The 16,467-nt window shown below is 36.6% G+C and overlaps 2 protein-coding genes across 4 annotated transcripts in view; one reads left to right on the forward strand and one right to left on the reverse strand.

The window, feature by feature from the left end:
- LOC123518830 (BRCA1-associated protein-like) overlaps positions 1-16,467 on the forward strand; it is a 57,523-nt gene that overhangs the window by 27,654 nt on the left and 13,402 nt on the right. The window contains exons 1-3 of one of the 2 annotated variants that reach the window (XM_045279865.1): positions 9,410-9,771; positions 13,903-14,057; positions 14,204-14,369. In XM_045279865.1, coding sequence (XP_045135800.1) covers positions 9,696-9,771; positions 13,903-14,057; positions 14,204-14,369 — 397 coding nt within the window. In that variant the 5' untranslated portion in view covers positions 9,410-9,695. Of the gene's footprint in view, positions 1-9,409; positions 9,772-13,902; positions 14,058-14,203; positions 14,370-16,467 lie in introns of those variants that run through there. The other variant, XM_045279866.1, reaches the window with a different exon arrangement.
- On the reverse strand, positions 1,567-8,955 carry LOC123518834 (small integral membrane protein 15-like). 2 transcript variants are annotated; one of them, XM_045279873.1, is made up of 4 exons: positions 8,629-8,955; positions 8,086-8,189; positions 7,814-7,922; positions 1,567-6,682 (listed from the first exon to the last, which is right to left on the reverse strand). In XM_045279873.1, exons 2-4 carry the CDS (start codon positions 8,166-8,168, stop codon positions 6,620-6,622), a joined length of 255 nt encoding a protein of 84 aa, XP_045135808.1. In that variant the 5' UTR covers positions 8,169-8,189; positions 8,629-8,955; the 3' UTR covers positions 1,567-6,619. The 2 variants fall into 2 exon arrangements, with proteins under 2 accessions (XP_045135808.1, XP_045135809.1); XM_045279874.1 differs by having other exon boundaries at positions 8,625-8,835.

Consider the following 16,467-nt stretch of genomic DNA (forward strand, 5'->3'; position numbering starts at 1 on the left):
GTTGAAACGCCCTAGGCCCTCCCTCATAAGGACTCTTCAAAGGCCACAGATGATCAGTCGAGTTCTGACTTTTTTTCTTTTTCTCTTTCTCCTTTTTCATGATGGAAAATTCTTCTTAGACAATCTTTAGAATCAAAACTGTTGATATCCCCAATAACTCCCACTACAGTCTTTTAGAAGCGCCTGCAGTTAAAATAATAAGGTGCCGAAACGTTTGAGAATGCGGATCCCAGCATACAGGACCGAAGCTACGATAATATCGGTGACCCAACTAAAATATTTCTTTCATGAAGGATTCTTCTTTGTTTCACTTGCAGAGGAAGAGGCATCGCACTCATATTTTAGTTCATCAGTCATTGAAGGGGAGTATGCAGTTATGTCAGTGTAGCTAACGGTTTTGACTGGAGTGAAATGTTTGCTGGTTCACTTTCCCGAGGTTATGGGCGAGGGTTATGAACTATGACAATAGAGTACTATTAATCTGTGACTGATGTTAATTAGAATTACACCCACACTTACATACACATACAATCATCCTCAAACACTCATAGAGCAGCATTTCCATAGTTATTGGCAACACCAACCACCAAAAAAACAGTGAGTCAGGGGTGACCTCCGCGTCAGCGACCCCGCCCAGAGGGAAGGAAGGCTGCACCACCACGCACTCCTCCCGCCTTTCCAGGAAGTACAGGAAAAGCTATGCCCGTGTATCTTTCTTGTGACAGAATGTTTTAGTACGTTACCTTGGTTATGCGCTTGTTGATTATTTTTATTCATTTACTTTTTTTTTTCATTTGACTTTCAATGATTTTAGTGATAAGTGTGTGTGTGATAATTTTGCGGATGTTTTATTTTTTTAGCAACTCGTGTGTGACATTCCCTTTGCCTGCCCCGATTGGCCTCTAGGACGTGGACAAAATTAAAGGACATGTTAAGTTCAGGGAAACGCTGGCTTTTTTTTTTTTTTTTTTTTTTTTTACTAATTACTTTATAAGATACATTGTGATGTGTTCAGATTGTACCAAACAGATTCTTGGAGCAACTAAAAGATCAGCATCAACTTAGCGACACCTAACATACACAAATGTCTCGAGGCATCCTTTTCTTCATCAGATTGTGTAAGTCACGCGCATAGCCCATCATATCACGGCTGAGCGCTCTTGCACCAATTTTATTGTATTGACCTCTCAACCCTCGTCTTCCGTCCTTCTCTGTTCAGTAAATTAATTCTGCACCAGCCATTAGATAAAGAAGAAAAATTTGGGACAGAGAAGTAGCAGACACCCTGCCCTGTCCTGCCGCAGCCCTGCCCTGCTGGACTTCACCCGCCACCAAGGCCACGCAGCAGGCCGCATTGTCCACCCCTTGATGCTGTGACCTTCCTCTTCCCTCAGGCATATCTATGCTACACACACACACACACACACACACACACACACACACACACACACACACACACACACACACACACACAGCTACTAGTCTACCATTCTCATGCGAAAAGCAACTATGTAACCTCTCTCTCTCTCTCTCTCTCTCTCAAACATATATATAAAAAAAAATACATTTTACATTTCATCTTTATTGTATGAAGAGCAATGTTGTACTTCTTTAATAATACGTTATAATTAAATCATAACATCAGACAAAGGAGACAAAGTATGCAAAGGTAAAGCGCGTACAAAACTTGGTAATACATATAAAGGGTTTTTGCAATAATGACTTACATAAGAATAGAACTAAAACTTGAATGCTCACTGATGTTCATTTGGATAGTACAGCAATTAGGGGAAACAAACATATTAATTAAATGCACAAAAAAAATTGACGTTCAGCAGAATATTGAAAAGTAATAACTTATATTCTTTTTAAACTTATTCTCTACTATATAAGTAATTTGTTCTGGAAAAGAATATTAACCATCACAACACGTTATGATCAACAGTTATCCAACACATGCACATTCAGGACTCAAGCACCCAGCCAAGGACCTTCATTGTAGCTGTATCTCATGAGCTTCACCTGTACATGCACCTCTTGAGTCTGTATTCAGAAATAATTTGTTCCCTTAATTACCAATACTATTTCCAAAGGCCACAGAGATGATTAGCCGAGTTTTCAAGTGTTTTCCTATTACTTATGGAGTAACATTGTTTAACATGTTAATATAATCATAAAAATATCCAAAAGTTTGCAAAGCTTCAACTAAAGCCTTTTGGATCGTAGCAAAAATGTTGTAGAATATGGTTTTTATTATGGAATGAATGTTTCAACTGTGCTGTATAAAACTGACCTACTGCCACATACGATTACCAACCAGTACTCCATGAAATATGAGCCTCCACACAATGTTCATTTGATAGTTTTGAGCAAAAATGAACTGATTATGATTCTGAAAATATATGTAGTATATTAATTTACCACTACTATATACCTACATTGCAAACTTTACAGGCAGTGTTTCTGGGGAAGTGCTTTTGTCTTCCTCTGAAGGACAATATTTGTTCATGGTAAAAACAAGAAGGTAAATGAATAAGAAGAAAATTTTAAATCTCAATTCCACTTTTATGAGCTGAAAATTTTTAATCTCATTTCCACTTTTATTGGCTCTTTCAACCAAAAGACATCTGATCTGACAGTCCACAAAAAAAAAGTTTGATAATAAATTCTCAACATTTCAGATGGCTTAAGCTTGATGGAAAACACTTAACACAATAGAAAAGAATGCAATACTTACTATTGTAATATTTAATAGGTTTGTCTCTTCCTGTTTCCACATTCATACTTTTCTAGTCTTTCCTTTGATCGAGTTACACATTTTACTTTTATCACTTCATCTTTTAGGTCATTCTATGTTTATACTTCTATAATTTTTTTTTTTATTTGCTTCTTAGACACCATTCTGTTTTACTATTTTTCTTGTATTCTAAATATCCTTATCCTCTTCACATTAATAGGTCATCCTTGTCAACTATTACCCATGATTCTACCTCATTTTCCATTTGTTCTCTGTAAACTGATATTTGAAGTGGAAGGTTCTTTACATTAGTCTTCTCTTTCTGCTCTGCATACTAAATAAACAATAATATTTCTCCGCTCATCTACAGTACTCTTGTCACACACTCCATAGTGCTGAAATTAATATTGTATGGATTCTGTTGCATATTTCATACCTACCAGGGTACTACAAGAATTAACTATATCACAGTCCAGCTTCAATACAGATAACATCTAACCTTATTTATTTTAAAACACTAATTAATCTTTAAATGACTTTTTTTTTTTTTTTTTTTTTTTTTTTTATATATCATGCTAGCTCATACTGTTTGGATACATTTATTAGACATTTTTAAGTGATATCTTTAAAAGTATCATATTAGAAAGGCATTTCAGTTACACAAAACTCTAAATATGCAAATATGAGTGTTCATAGGATGTTTATCAAGGTGATGTTTCTTATTACATATCAAGATGTGCATGATAATACATTAAACTGTTAGATCCTGTGAGTAATTCTGTAGTCTTTTCTTATGAAGCATCAATGCTCAGTTGTGATAAAAGTTTGAAGTTTTATGAACATTTTGTGTTGGGAAAGAAATGTTGTATGTGAATACTTTGATATTTTTTACATAAATTCTTACACGGTATACCTATTATTTACCAGGAGCAATCATTCAGGTAATGAAGTGTAGAGATTCTCTTGTGTCTTGCGGACTGTGTTTCTTGTAAAATCATTCCTATGTTACTTTGTTGTGCTTAGACTTCATATCTTTCAGCTGACTAAGATCTATTTTCATGAAGCAAGGACAGTTATATTTCTTTTTGCTACATATATAAAGATGTTGAGAGACATATAAGCAAGTATGCCATATTTTTCTTAATGAACATACAAAAACACATACACTAAACTTGTTCACAGATTAGAGTCTGCATGGCAGTTATGGAGGGTAGTTAGAATATGACACATTACAAAAATATAAAATGGCACTTGAAATGGAATGGGAAACTTGCCAATAATTTTTGGTAGAGCATCAGTCTTCATGCAAAGGAGGACACTATACATTGGTAAGCAGAAGAAACTGGCAGCAAGTCATGCCAAAAGAAGCATTAAGTAGATACCTATTAAGAGTTTTCATTAAAAGATCTAAGAAAGATTTGTCTGCAATACTCATACAATCCAATCCCATCAGTTTATGCCTACCACAGTGAAATATATATCTAAACATAATGAATTAAAAGGCCTACAAATACACCATCTCAAATCCTTCCCCAACATGATAAAATTTGTGCAACCACAGTTTAGGGTATGAATACATTAAACTCTTAATAACCATTTGCGTACCATATCTTGGTGTAGAAATTGCTTGTGAATTTGAGACTTTTAAACAATCTATTATCTTTAATTATTAATCTTTTATTCCTTTACAGAATTAAAATAGTAGCATATATTTCCTACTTTCCACATACATCAATGTCTCTGTCTTTCATATTCAACATTATGTAGATATTTTCACTTTTACATGCACAAACCATCTTTTACTTGCACAGACATGTGAAGATTAAAAATAAGTAATATTGTATTTACTATTAACCCCTTCCCGGTGGCAGGGCAGATGAGCAAACTATCAAATAGAAAATCGTCTACATAGACGCTACCGACTTTTATCCATACGTCTATATATAGTTTCCCTGCAAATGGTTACTCCTGATTGACATTTATGTATAGACGCTGCCGCAAAACTGAACAAACAATTGAATTTATGTGTAAGTGTTGCTTGTGTTTCATTGGTGGCAATATATGTCAATATGCTTGTTTGAATGTTTTAGTTACTCACATCCAAGACTTGTAACCTGGATGTACATATTTTTTCACATACATACTTGTTTTGTACTATTCATTTTTAGGCAACGTTGCTGGCGTGGTACAGTTATTTCTCTTAGACATGATAGGCTGATGATAAAAAAAAAAGTGTAAATAAGGCAAAAAATTTCCAGTATTAGCTTTAATGCGTAGCACATCTACCATCAAGAAAGCATAAGCGGTGACTGGCCTTGATAGGTCATTTTGACCAGTGTTTGGGTAGTTAAGATGCCAAATCATTATTTATTTTATGAATTTTGTTATTTGTAAGGAATCGTCTATATATAGACGACACTACAACTTAATGCAGCAAAATAAGAACGAGTGTCTATATATAGACGATCCGACAAAAAGTCCCGTTTTCGAAACGTCTATATATAGATCCTCTGCTGGGAAGGGGTTAATGATAATTATATAAGTTTAACACTCCCACTGAAATCGGAGCTACCATTATTGCCCATGACACATCACAGTCTTCCTCACTTAATGCTCTTCTTTTTCCTCTAAGCTTCCCCACAACTAACTCAAATATAATGTAGAATCCTTTGTTTTTATTCTATCTCATCTGTTTTTAGTTGTGCTATATTCACTTAACAAATAAAGCTGATCCTCACATCTTAACAACATCCTAACACATCTAATTGTCTTGCTTTTTATTTGAGCACCTTGCCAATTATAAGATCACATTTTTGTAATTGCTTTCTTTTTCCCTTGTGATAATATCATAAGCATAATTTTGTTACTGGGTGCATTAATCACTTCATTGCTTCAGGATTCTGTGACCCATATTCTGAAATGTCTTGGAACCTCACAGATACTACACATCTTCAAAGGATGTAGAAAAGTAAGTTAGTTTCTTAGTTTTTTTTTTTTTTTCATTGATGTTAAATCTTTGTTGAACTACCATGAGAGTAATTAAACTATTACATTAAACTGTAATCCCTTCCATTATGCCCCTTTGACAATTTGACAATAGTCTAAGTAAGATGTCAAACTTTTAAGAATATGAACCTGCATATTGCTGGTGAGGTGATGCAGGTATGTCACCAAGTTCAAGAATGACTAGTGTTGCTGAATTATTTCTATTATTATTATTATCATTATTACTGCATGTCTCCATCTTTTAATACTTCATCCATATTGTTATTTAATGTATGAACATACTTTTTAAAGAGTACTGTAATCACATATCCAGATTACTTAATATGTATATGTATACATTTCCCATGTAGAACAGTTAGTCATCATTTCAAAATTTTAAAATAAGTCAATTATCACGCCATTTTTAGTCTTCATTGATTCTGGATACCGGTCAACATTTCAAAATTGAATACTGCTGCAACTAAGTAATGTAGCCTGTTCAAAAAAAGAACCACATTCAGGAAGATATTAATGTACACAAATAGTACAACCTAAGGGAATATTTTAATACAGAGCTATTAATAATAATCATTAATAAAAATGCAAAAAATATTTACTGACTGTACTTATTTTACCATACTAACATCAAATATGTGTGTACATACAACAAGATGACAATGGACAGCAAGAACCAACAGTAAAAGTAACAAAGTACAAAAATCTGCAAATTAATACTTCATGACAAAGTAAAAAATATCAATAAAATTATAAACATGGCCACTACTTAATCTTTTTACCACTGCCACTAACTCCTCTAGCAGGTCTGTGTAAAAAAACCTTTGTGTGCTGCTCGCCATCCCATTGGGCACACAGCCTTGCCTTGACTCCAGCTTAGTCTCAATGACTCTTGGCCCGCACCTTGTTCATGTTGGCTTTCCTCTTCTCTTTACGGCTCTTGTCCTATAACATGAAAGCAATGTCAGGGTAGAAGAGCATAGCATTGGTAGGGCAACTTTTAGACTTTGTTTTGGTGTGTGTGTGTGTGTGTGTGTGTGTGTGTGTGTGTGTGTGTGTGTGTGTGTGTGTGTGTTCATGTATGGAGAGAGAGAGAGAGAGAGAGAGAGAGAGAGAGAGAGAGAGAGAGAGAGAGAGAGAGAGAGAGAATTTAAACTTCAAACAAAAAGTAATAAAATAAATAAGCAAAAAATGCACACTTAGCAGTAGACTAAATAAGAAATATGTATTATTATATTGTACTTTAAACGTAAACCCTGCTTAAGTTGGACCAATTGAGGGGAAGGCCAATCCGAGTTATCTGAAAACAACAACATGACCCTCGCATATAATGAATACCTGGTATAGTATAAAACTGGCATTACTGAAAAAGTTACATAAAACCTTGTTGATAATGGTAATCAAGTTATGCAAAAAATCATCTACTATTTCCTTTTTTATCTATTAGATGAGATCCAACTATCTAATGCAAGTGATATGTTTGCCACAGCAATTACATGTTAATATTTTATTATCTGTTAACATTTTATGCATTCATGTTTCCAGTCCTCCAATCCGTCCATTTCCACAGCACTCAAAGCATTATCAAAGCTACTACTCTACTGACATTATACAACTTTGACAGTTTCCACCTCTTAAATGGTCTTTTTAGATTCACGCAAGTTTGGGTGAGTCCTCCCTCCTGTAAGTGGTGTGTGAAGTGAACTTTGTTGCACACGAGTGTTATAATCATTTCTCCTCTTTGCTAATTCCTGAAAAACATTACCAGCATCAGTACTTGGCTATGAGACTTGAATGAACGCTTCCTCATCTTTGAAGTTTAAGAACATAGCCAACTAGCACCTGACAGATTATGAAAACCACACAGTTTGTAGTATCTCATTACAAATCTTTGCTGCCATTATCTTCACTGTTACATTTCAAATATTGTACTTTTTTGCCACTACTATTATAGAATTGGTCTTATTCATACCATCCGAACAATTAAGTTCATTAGTTTTTATGGCTATCCAAATCATGATTTTTTTCTCAATGCCCACTGAAATATACTATAAGAATAATATACTATAGTCTTACCTTTTCTTGAGCTTCTAGTGCTTTAGCTAGTTTCCAAGAAAGCATTGCAGAAATGAAGAACATTGGAGACAAACAAAGCAGCAGGTACCAACAGAACTCCCAAGGATTTCTGTGAAATATTTGTCAAAACTTTAATACATCAAAGAAGTAAATAATTAATCATGCCTGTTGATGCCCAAGACATGAGCATCTTTACATACAAGTCCCTTATATTATAGTAGTATTTATTCCAGGTTTTAGACAATCTGAATAAAACATGTGCAAACCCTTACGTTGCTGCATAAATGACCAACTGGTGCAGCCATCCGCCCTCCACGTCCTCAATGGGTGTCTTTATGGCATCATCCCCACTCATCTTTCCTGATGTGTATCACTTCTAGGGAGTTAACAATTAAGAGGAGGGTTTATCTATACAGTACAGTAAAAGCGTACGTCTAATGTTATTATCAATTAGTCATAAACGTACAGAATTAAGACATTACTCAAGAGCAGTAACACACGTGTCAACCATGGGTCTGTTACAGGTAAACAGTATGTAATTGGGTTCGTGATTGTATTACCTTATGGTTAATCATCTCGCTGATTACCTCTCGGTTTTTATCGCTGACGACCTTACTGAGCCTTATGGTCATCAATGCATCTATTTTCACATATCATCCTTTATCAACTGATGTACTTACTTAGCACGTATTAGAGAGTTATACCACACCATGTCACATCATCTATCAAGCAGAAGGAGGAGGAAAAGATAGTAAAACGAGAACGAGGCAAAACCCATACTAGCACCATACATGTAATCGCCTGTACTTACTAACCTGCCGTAAATTGTAAGTTTCCGCAACACTCCGTCTCTCCGACGTCCTATTGACTTGTTGCCCTTTGAGTCGTGGTAGTAGCCGCACCTCAAGTCACCACCCCTTGGAACTGCCTCGACTTGACGGGAGGGAGGAAGTTGAGAAGCCGTCAGTCCTAATCACTGTCACAGGATTCGGTCTGACTATTTGTTTACATTGGTAGACAAACTTCGGACTTTCAGACACTCTCGGCTTCTTCATTACCTTCACTACCTGTAACTGGCTCTGGTACTAATTGGTGGGGTGTTTAATGGTGTTTACGTGATGCTGTTTAACTTCTTTGTAGCTTGATATACTCCACCAATGAGGAAAAGAAGTGTAATTAATAAACTTTTCTTTATTTTTAGGTGATGCAATAATTCCTTGAAGGTGTTAATATATTTTTTTCCATTTTCTGGTTCGGGTATGTATTTGTACAACTTGCATCAATAGCTTATGTAGGACATAGTTATTTCTACACTACTTGTACAATTATTGAGATTTTGAGGATAATTCTAATCTGCAAATCCTTACCTTTGTAGATAGGTAGAAATAAAGCAAGAAAAGATTTACGAAAAAATACTGCGAAAGAAAGACTTTTACCTGCAAACCATAACAACTTGTAATAGAAACTATTAAAGAAGATTTTACCTATAAAGACAAAATCAGAGAACAATTACCTAGAGCAGAACAGAAAAGCAGAATAGCTCCCGTTGCAAAAGCTCCATCTCTCTCTCTCTCTCTCTCTCTGGACCAATGAGAATTATCTTGAAAATACGAGACATGGCAAGGAGGACTCTCATTGGCAGGACTCCCAGCCAGCGGAGCAAAACAATGGCAAGAAGTTGAGTCGTAGGATTGGAATATAGTATAGGGAAAATAAGTGAAAGAATTGAGGGACTAGGTGTGAGAATAGATGAAGAGGACCTGCTGATAAGGGATACCAAGCCCTTAGAGGTCACAAGAAGGAGAAGAGGCAGAATACTCAGCTGAGGGACTTTGTACAGAGGTTGTTATGAGTAAAAGTCACACACTCCAAGGAATGAAATATGTCCGTCAGTCTGGTGGTAATCAGACTTGAGACCGCCGAGGACAGTCCGACCCTGAATCATATAGAATATCGAGGTAAGGAATATTGTGTGTGTAAATCTCTCTCTCTCTCTCTCTCTCTCTCTCTCTCTCTCTCTCTCTCTCTCTCTCTGGGCATGAAAATGAGTGGCACTCCTGGAGGTTTGAGGTCTCGTGATGGCTGGAACACGGACCCAAGGATAACCCCAGTCCCTGAATCCTGTCGATTTTAGTTGTTAGGTATTCTGCTTCTAGTTTGTAATGCACAGGGCACTACATCTGGTGCATAACACGTATACTTTTGGGTTGGTTGGTGGGGGGGATTCGAGTGTGGAATGGAAGGGAGTGAATCAAATGTATCTAATATACAATAATTTATTACATGTGTTGACATGTAATAAATGATTGTATATTTATTTAGAGAATGTGTCAATTGTACTGTTGTCTAAAATAGGCTACATTAAGGAAGTTTGTCCCTGTCCTTTATGGTGCATGTAAGGTATGAGTGCTTGTATACATCTGTGTTAGTATTAGCTATATGTTTGGTATGCTTGGTTCTGTGTGTTACAAGTACGTTCATTGTTTGTGCCAATCAGTGTCACTGTAATTGCTTATGATTTTGTACGTAAGTATAAGTCTGTGTGTTTGTATGTGTATATGAACTGGATCCATGTTTATTTGTTTTTTAAAATGTGTTGTATGCCAGGTATTCATGTGTAATTGCTTGTATTGAACCTAGCACTCTGGTGTTAATTTGCTCTAACTTAATAATGTTACTGTGTGTGTGTGTGTGTGTGTGTGTAGGTCCCACATTGTGAAGCATTCAAATGTTGGTCTGAAAAGTGTCTAAAGTGTTGAGGTCTGTCCATCAAAAATATTGTGATCCAGTGAAGTGGTCCAGAAGTACTGTAGTATTTTAGTTTGTGTCATTCTATTGTGAGACACTTTGTTAGATGGTTTGATAAAATCGAGTACTATAACTACTAACTTACTTAATGTCATATCAGTCAAGTTGTCCTGTAATGTGGTGGAATGTGATGAGATGTGATTCATATGAATGTTTGGGCTAAAAATCATGTTGGGTGTCTGTGAGGATGTTGTTTGCATCCAGATGATTCATTACTATGTGTTTCATGTATTATGTGTTCAAAAATTTCACAAAAAATTTATTTTAATGAGATGGAGTAATAGTTTGCAGGTTCAGTCTTGTCACCTGTCTTAAAGAGAATTAGTATTTGCTGAAAGCCAGTCAGATGGTAAGGTTTTAGAGGAGAGGGATTGTGTGTAGTCTAAAGGATGGGGAAAAGGATAGAGGCACGGAATTGAAGTATGAAAGCTGGAATATTGTCAGGGCCAATAGATTTGGTAGTATCAAGTCCTTCCAGTAATTTTTGTATGCTGTCAGCTGTAATGTCTAAAGGAAGTATGTTGGTGAAAGGATTTTTTGGCATGCCTCCTTCAGGGAGGCGGTGGCGTAATGGATAAGGTGGTGAGCATGGGATTGGGCAGATGTCCACGTGTAGGTTCAAATCCCACCACATACAGCCTTAAACTCTCTGCCATTTATTGAGTGGTTTAAAATTACCTACATGTCACCATGATACCCAGGTTCTTGGTGGTTACACCAAAGATGTGCTTGGGTGGTGATATGGGCCCTAATGTGGGTACCACTATAAATAAAATTGCCTGTGCCACTAATAGATGGAAGCTTAACAGCACTTCCAATACTCTTCAAGTCACCTACAGGCACTATAGGCCAGGACATAAAGAAAATTAAATAGATAAAATAAAATTAAATAAAAAAAGTATTTGGTTGTTTTCTTCTTGTATATATACTGAATGGAACTATGTTTTGAGTAACTGTGCTTTATGCTCTGGTGGAGTAATTAAAGTACTATTGTTGTCTTTAAGGGATGTTATAGAATTGATTGCCTACAAGTCTTAAAGAACTTGAAAAAAGTTTGTTATTTCTTGCATTGTCTGTGAGATAATTGGCTATGTGTTTGTGTTCTGTGATATCTATGTTTTTGGCAAATGTTTTTTGATGCATGAAATCTGTGGACCAATTTTCGGTTGTATATCTGTGCATGTCTGTAGAGTCTGTTTTTTGTGATACTGTATGCATAATTTCCTCGAGAACAAAGAAAGTGTGCATCTACTTCAAAGTGTGTTTTTGTGGTATGTGTCTGTTCATGGTAGTATGTATAGTGTATTTCAGGTTATTCCAGTTCAAGGAAGAGGTCTTGAGTAGTGGTTTGTAGTAAGAAAGTTTAAGCAGTAACCAGTCAAGTTGTGTTTGATTTTGTCTATGTCAAGTCATGAATAGAGGAAAGTTTGTCTAGATCACTGTTTTTGTCTGGTCCATCTAAGGTCAGCATCAATTATCAAAATGTTGTGGTCACTATGCCCTGGGACAACATGAGTATTTGTTATGTGAAGTATGTTGCTTATGAGAAAGAGATCTAGTGTGCGTGATGTTGCAAAAGGTTGTACCAGGCTACTGTGGCATGTTAGTGTTTGTGTTTGCATTGGCTGGAGTACTGTCTGTGAGAGTGACAAAAATGTATTCATGACGGCAATGAAGGTGTCATGTAATTACTGTCAGTTTGTGTGGGGAGTAATCTGGTTGGTGGCATCAGCATCAGGAGGATGAAGTGGGAATATGGCAGTCCTGTCAATGTTGGGAAGGTTAAGATTACCTGAAATTCAGGTGTGTTTGTCTGCCTATATACTTGAAAGAGAATGTTGAAGGTTGTGTAAGTGATCAGTATCAGTAGAAGATGGTCTGTAGAAAGCAGCAAGAAGAGATTTACAATTCAAAATTTGTAGTTGGACCTGGATGATTTCACAGTCTGTATCAAGGTCTGGCCTATGCTTAACACAAAGATATGGCTTAGCCTAGGTCTGTCAGATGGTTTTTACGGAAATAATAAAAGGAAGTGGGAAAAATTTGTTACTGTCAGGTGTCAGCCATACCTCAGTTCTTACTATTATGTTAGTATTATGGGTTTCTATTAGATGGAGCAACTGCGCTGTTTTATTTTTCATACCACAAAATTTATTGCTAATAATCTAATGGAAATTGGTGTCATGATGTGAAACTTGTGGTGAAGGGGATGATGGTGGTGGCAAGGGACAAGTGGAGGAAGATGGAAAAGGTGATGGGGACTGGAAGAGGAAGAGAAACAACAAAAGAAAAGAGGAAGAAACCTGGCTGGGAGAGGGAGATGAGTCAGTTCTACCAATGTTAGTGTCGGTAATGAAAGGCGAGTGAGAAGTCAAGTCAGGAGTGCATTGGATGCACATCCTTTTGTGTGTATTGATGGGGTCTGGGTGATGAGGATGGAGCTTGGTTGTAAGTCTTCAATACTATTTGGGGCTCGAGAGGGGAAGGTATGGATTTCTGTTACAGTGTTACCACATAGAAGGAAACTGCCACTCTGGGCGAGAAAGCTCTTGGATGGAAATGTTCGTTATTTCATTGATGTGTTTATACTCTCTCTCTCTCTCTCTCTCTCTCTCTCTCTCTCTCTCTCTCTCTCTCTCTCTCTCTCTCTCTCTCTCTCTCTATAACCTATTTTCATTTGGGAAATGAGTGATTGAGTTAGTCATTAGGGTAGCTGAAAGATGTATATATGTTAGTGACTGGAATAATACTCTTGTGATAAATAATGCAAACTGATATTGCCTCTGGCTAGTACAGTGGTAATGCGTTGGCCTGTCATTCCTAAAGTCAGCAGATTGAGTCTCGCTCAAGCTCATTAGTTTAAGCTGCTTACTAGGAGTTTACTGCTGTGGTTGGAGCATCACAGTGTGGAGTTGGGTTCATCTGGCTGATGTTCTGAAACGTAACTTTTTTAAAAATTATTGAGTAGTTACAGTATGTAATTTGAGGAATTTTATACTTATTTTATAATGCTTGGTTGACTTTTTGGTAAGCGATATAATTTTACTTTATAATACATATACATGTATAAACTAAAAACATTTCCATGGGCTACAAATAAAAGACCAATAATTTATCCTTTTATTATTTAAGTACAATTATCTTTATTTTTTGTTGTACCATTCTAGGCTTTAATTTTAAACTCCAAAAAATCGACACTTATTTGTACCATTTGATTATATAGCACACTCATACTCGTATTTCAATCTTGATGTAATTTTGATAAATCTCTTCCCTACCAGCTCCCAAGGCACACAGTGGAAAGTGCCGTGACCGTGAGCCAAGCCCCTCAGAGTGGCCTCTCTTGGTGACCGACACTCTGCTGTCCATCCATCGAGGCCGTAGGGAACCAGTTCAGCTCATTGTGACTACACTTGATGAAAACTTGATTGCTGAGGTAGCAGATCACGTAAAATTCTCTCTCTCTCTCTCTGAATTCTATAAGGTGCAAAGTAGATGATTTTTAGACTGATTTTTAGTGAATGATTGGAATTAAAAACATACCTTGAATTCTGTTACCCTACAAAGTCTCACCAACCCCAGGCTGTGGCAGGGGGTGAAAGCGAGAACAAACGCTGTGTACTTCAAGCTGAAGGTGGTGTCATGGAGAAGACAGAGACTAGCCCAGAAACAGTGCCCCTGAGTTCTGGTGGGGTACTGCCACGTACCAGTAAAGAGTCCACTCCAGGAGCCTCTAGCAGCAAGGAAGGTAGGTACTCACTCAGACTGTGACTTGGTATGTCCATGACTTATGTCAAGCTCTTGCACTTTTAGGAGAATTACAAGGCCCCATGCACTGAGAGAAGTGAGTTATGTAAAGTTTAGTTCCAAAACACCAGAACAATATGAAAGTGTAAAAAATGTATGGAATAAAAGCTGAAGTATGGAAATGAATAGAAGCTGAATTAGGGACTAGATCTGTTATGCAAGTCTGCTGTGGTGGGAGAAGAGGTAACATATACAAAACTTAACAATAGCAAAATGAGTAGTTCTGTGCTTGATCTCCAAAACATTCTGCAAATATGCAAGAAGACAAGTACAGTGGACCCATCGATTTTGAACATGATTCGTTCCAGAAGGCTGTTCCAAGTCCAAAACTGTTTTCCTCATAGGAGACAATATAAATCATTTTACTCCATTCCAAGGCCAAAATTTTTACCTAAGTAAATAATGAATGAACTACAGTCAACTCTTGATTAACGTGAGTTTGAGTAACTCAATTTTGATTTAACGCTACTTGATATTTAAGGAGATGCGATTAGATAATATAATTTATTTGATTTAATGCGGGTTTGCTCAACTTGATGACGTCACGCGCACCCATGGGGAGGAATTGCACTGTGCCGGAATCTAAGAAACTTCACAACCAGCAGAACAACTTCTGGCCACGAAATGGTATCCACGAACTCATAGGCAGACATTTTTGCCTTTCAACAAGGTTACTGACAGGTTGCTGGTAAAATCACTGTCTTATATATACATTTATGTTCATAAAACATTTCTATTAGCTTTTTAAAAGCCTTACCAACAAGAAAGGATTGTTTTGTAATGCACAAAGTGAAATCTTGTATGAAACTGAAAGCAAAGCAGGAGATGAGGAGGCTTTTGTCTATTGGTGATTGGTAGCAGCCACTTCTTTTCTTTTTCTTGTGACCCTCTTTAGCTTGTGTGTTGCTTTCACCACAATATTTGTGTCTGTCCATCTATTGCCTGCTATAGTGGCTATCAATACAAAGAAGAGGAGGAAGCAGCCCCTGATTGCTGGCAGACAAAAGCCTCTTCATCTTTTGCTTTGCTTTCAGTATTTCATGCAAGATTTTGCTATGCATCACAAAACAATCCTTTTTTGGTGATAAGGCTTGTAAAAAAGCTAATAGAAATGTTGCTTTGTAAACATAAATGTATATGTGAGATCTTACTCCTCAGTCTAGAGCTAACCCACATTGTGCACTGTGAATGGATTGTTGCTCTGCATTTTCACCTAGTGTCCTATACTGTGGCATTTAAATGTTCTTCAACCTCCTCACAGGAAAGTGATTCCAAGAAATCAAGGAAGATGTGACTATTGAAATGAAGTTGGAAGTACGTATTAGATTGCTATGCTAGGGGAGAAGAGACCTTGGTGATTGTCCGTGGTTGCCCATGTGACGGGACTGAGGGAGAGGCCCTTGCGTACCATCAGAGCTAATAAAATGAAAGCGTGTTTTTATTGCTTCCGTGACCTATTCTTGTATTAATATTTCTTTTTAAGGTTTGAATTAAAAAATTCCAAAATAGGCAGACTTTCCCAGTGGCCAGGAACATAATCATCCCCAAACTATTACCATTATTTCCAATGGGAAAATTATGTTTGAATAACGCAATTTTTTTAAAAATAGCATGATGTCTCAAGGAACGTAACCCTAACATTGAGAATCAAATTTATGTAAAGTTAATATTATTTACTTTTTGGTGGCTAGCTTTGTGGCAAGTGTCATATAACCAGGTATTATTATTGCTTTACTTTTGTTTTTTGATGACTAATCATCACAGGTTTATTACTGGCACATCACAGGGCCCTGGGGAGCCATACTATAGCCATTCCTTCACTACACTACCAGTGCCACTAGTTTAAAATACAGCCACCGTTGATTTGTTAATCTAACAATTAGCTCACACAAGTACCTTACAATGTAATGAGTTAAAGGAATTAAAAATCAAAGATATGCTTGGATTAACTTAAACACTTTTTACAAATGTCATGGTTTTTGTTTGCCAAATCAGCAACTGATTATTATTATGGCATGGCTGGGTTTGCCGACACATGA

This window comes from Portunus trituberculatus, chromosome 44, assembly GCF_017591435.1.
Source record: "Portunus trituberculatus isolate SZX2019 chromosome 44, ASM1759143v1, whole genome shotgun sequence".
Classification (NCBI taxonomy): Eukaryota; Metazoa; Arthropoda; class Malacostraca; order Decapoda; family Portunidae; genus Portunus; species Portunus trituberculatus.

Bases quoted from the DNA above. Each gene is read 5' to 3' on its own strand.
- LOC123518834 (XM_045279873.1), bottom strand. From the start codon at position 8,168: ATGAGTGGGGATGATGCCATAAAGACACCCATTGAGGACGTGGAGGGC. The intron at 7,923-8,085 runs GTAAGGGTTTGC...AATATTTCACAG, and splicing joins TTGGTCATTTATGCAGCAAC to AAATCCTTGGGAGTTCTGTT. The intron at 6,683-7,813 runs GTAAGACTATAG...TTCATGTTATAG, and splicing joins CACTAGAAGCTCAAGAAAAG to GACAAGAGCCGTAAAGAGAA.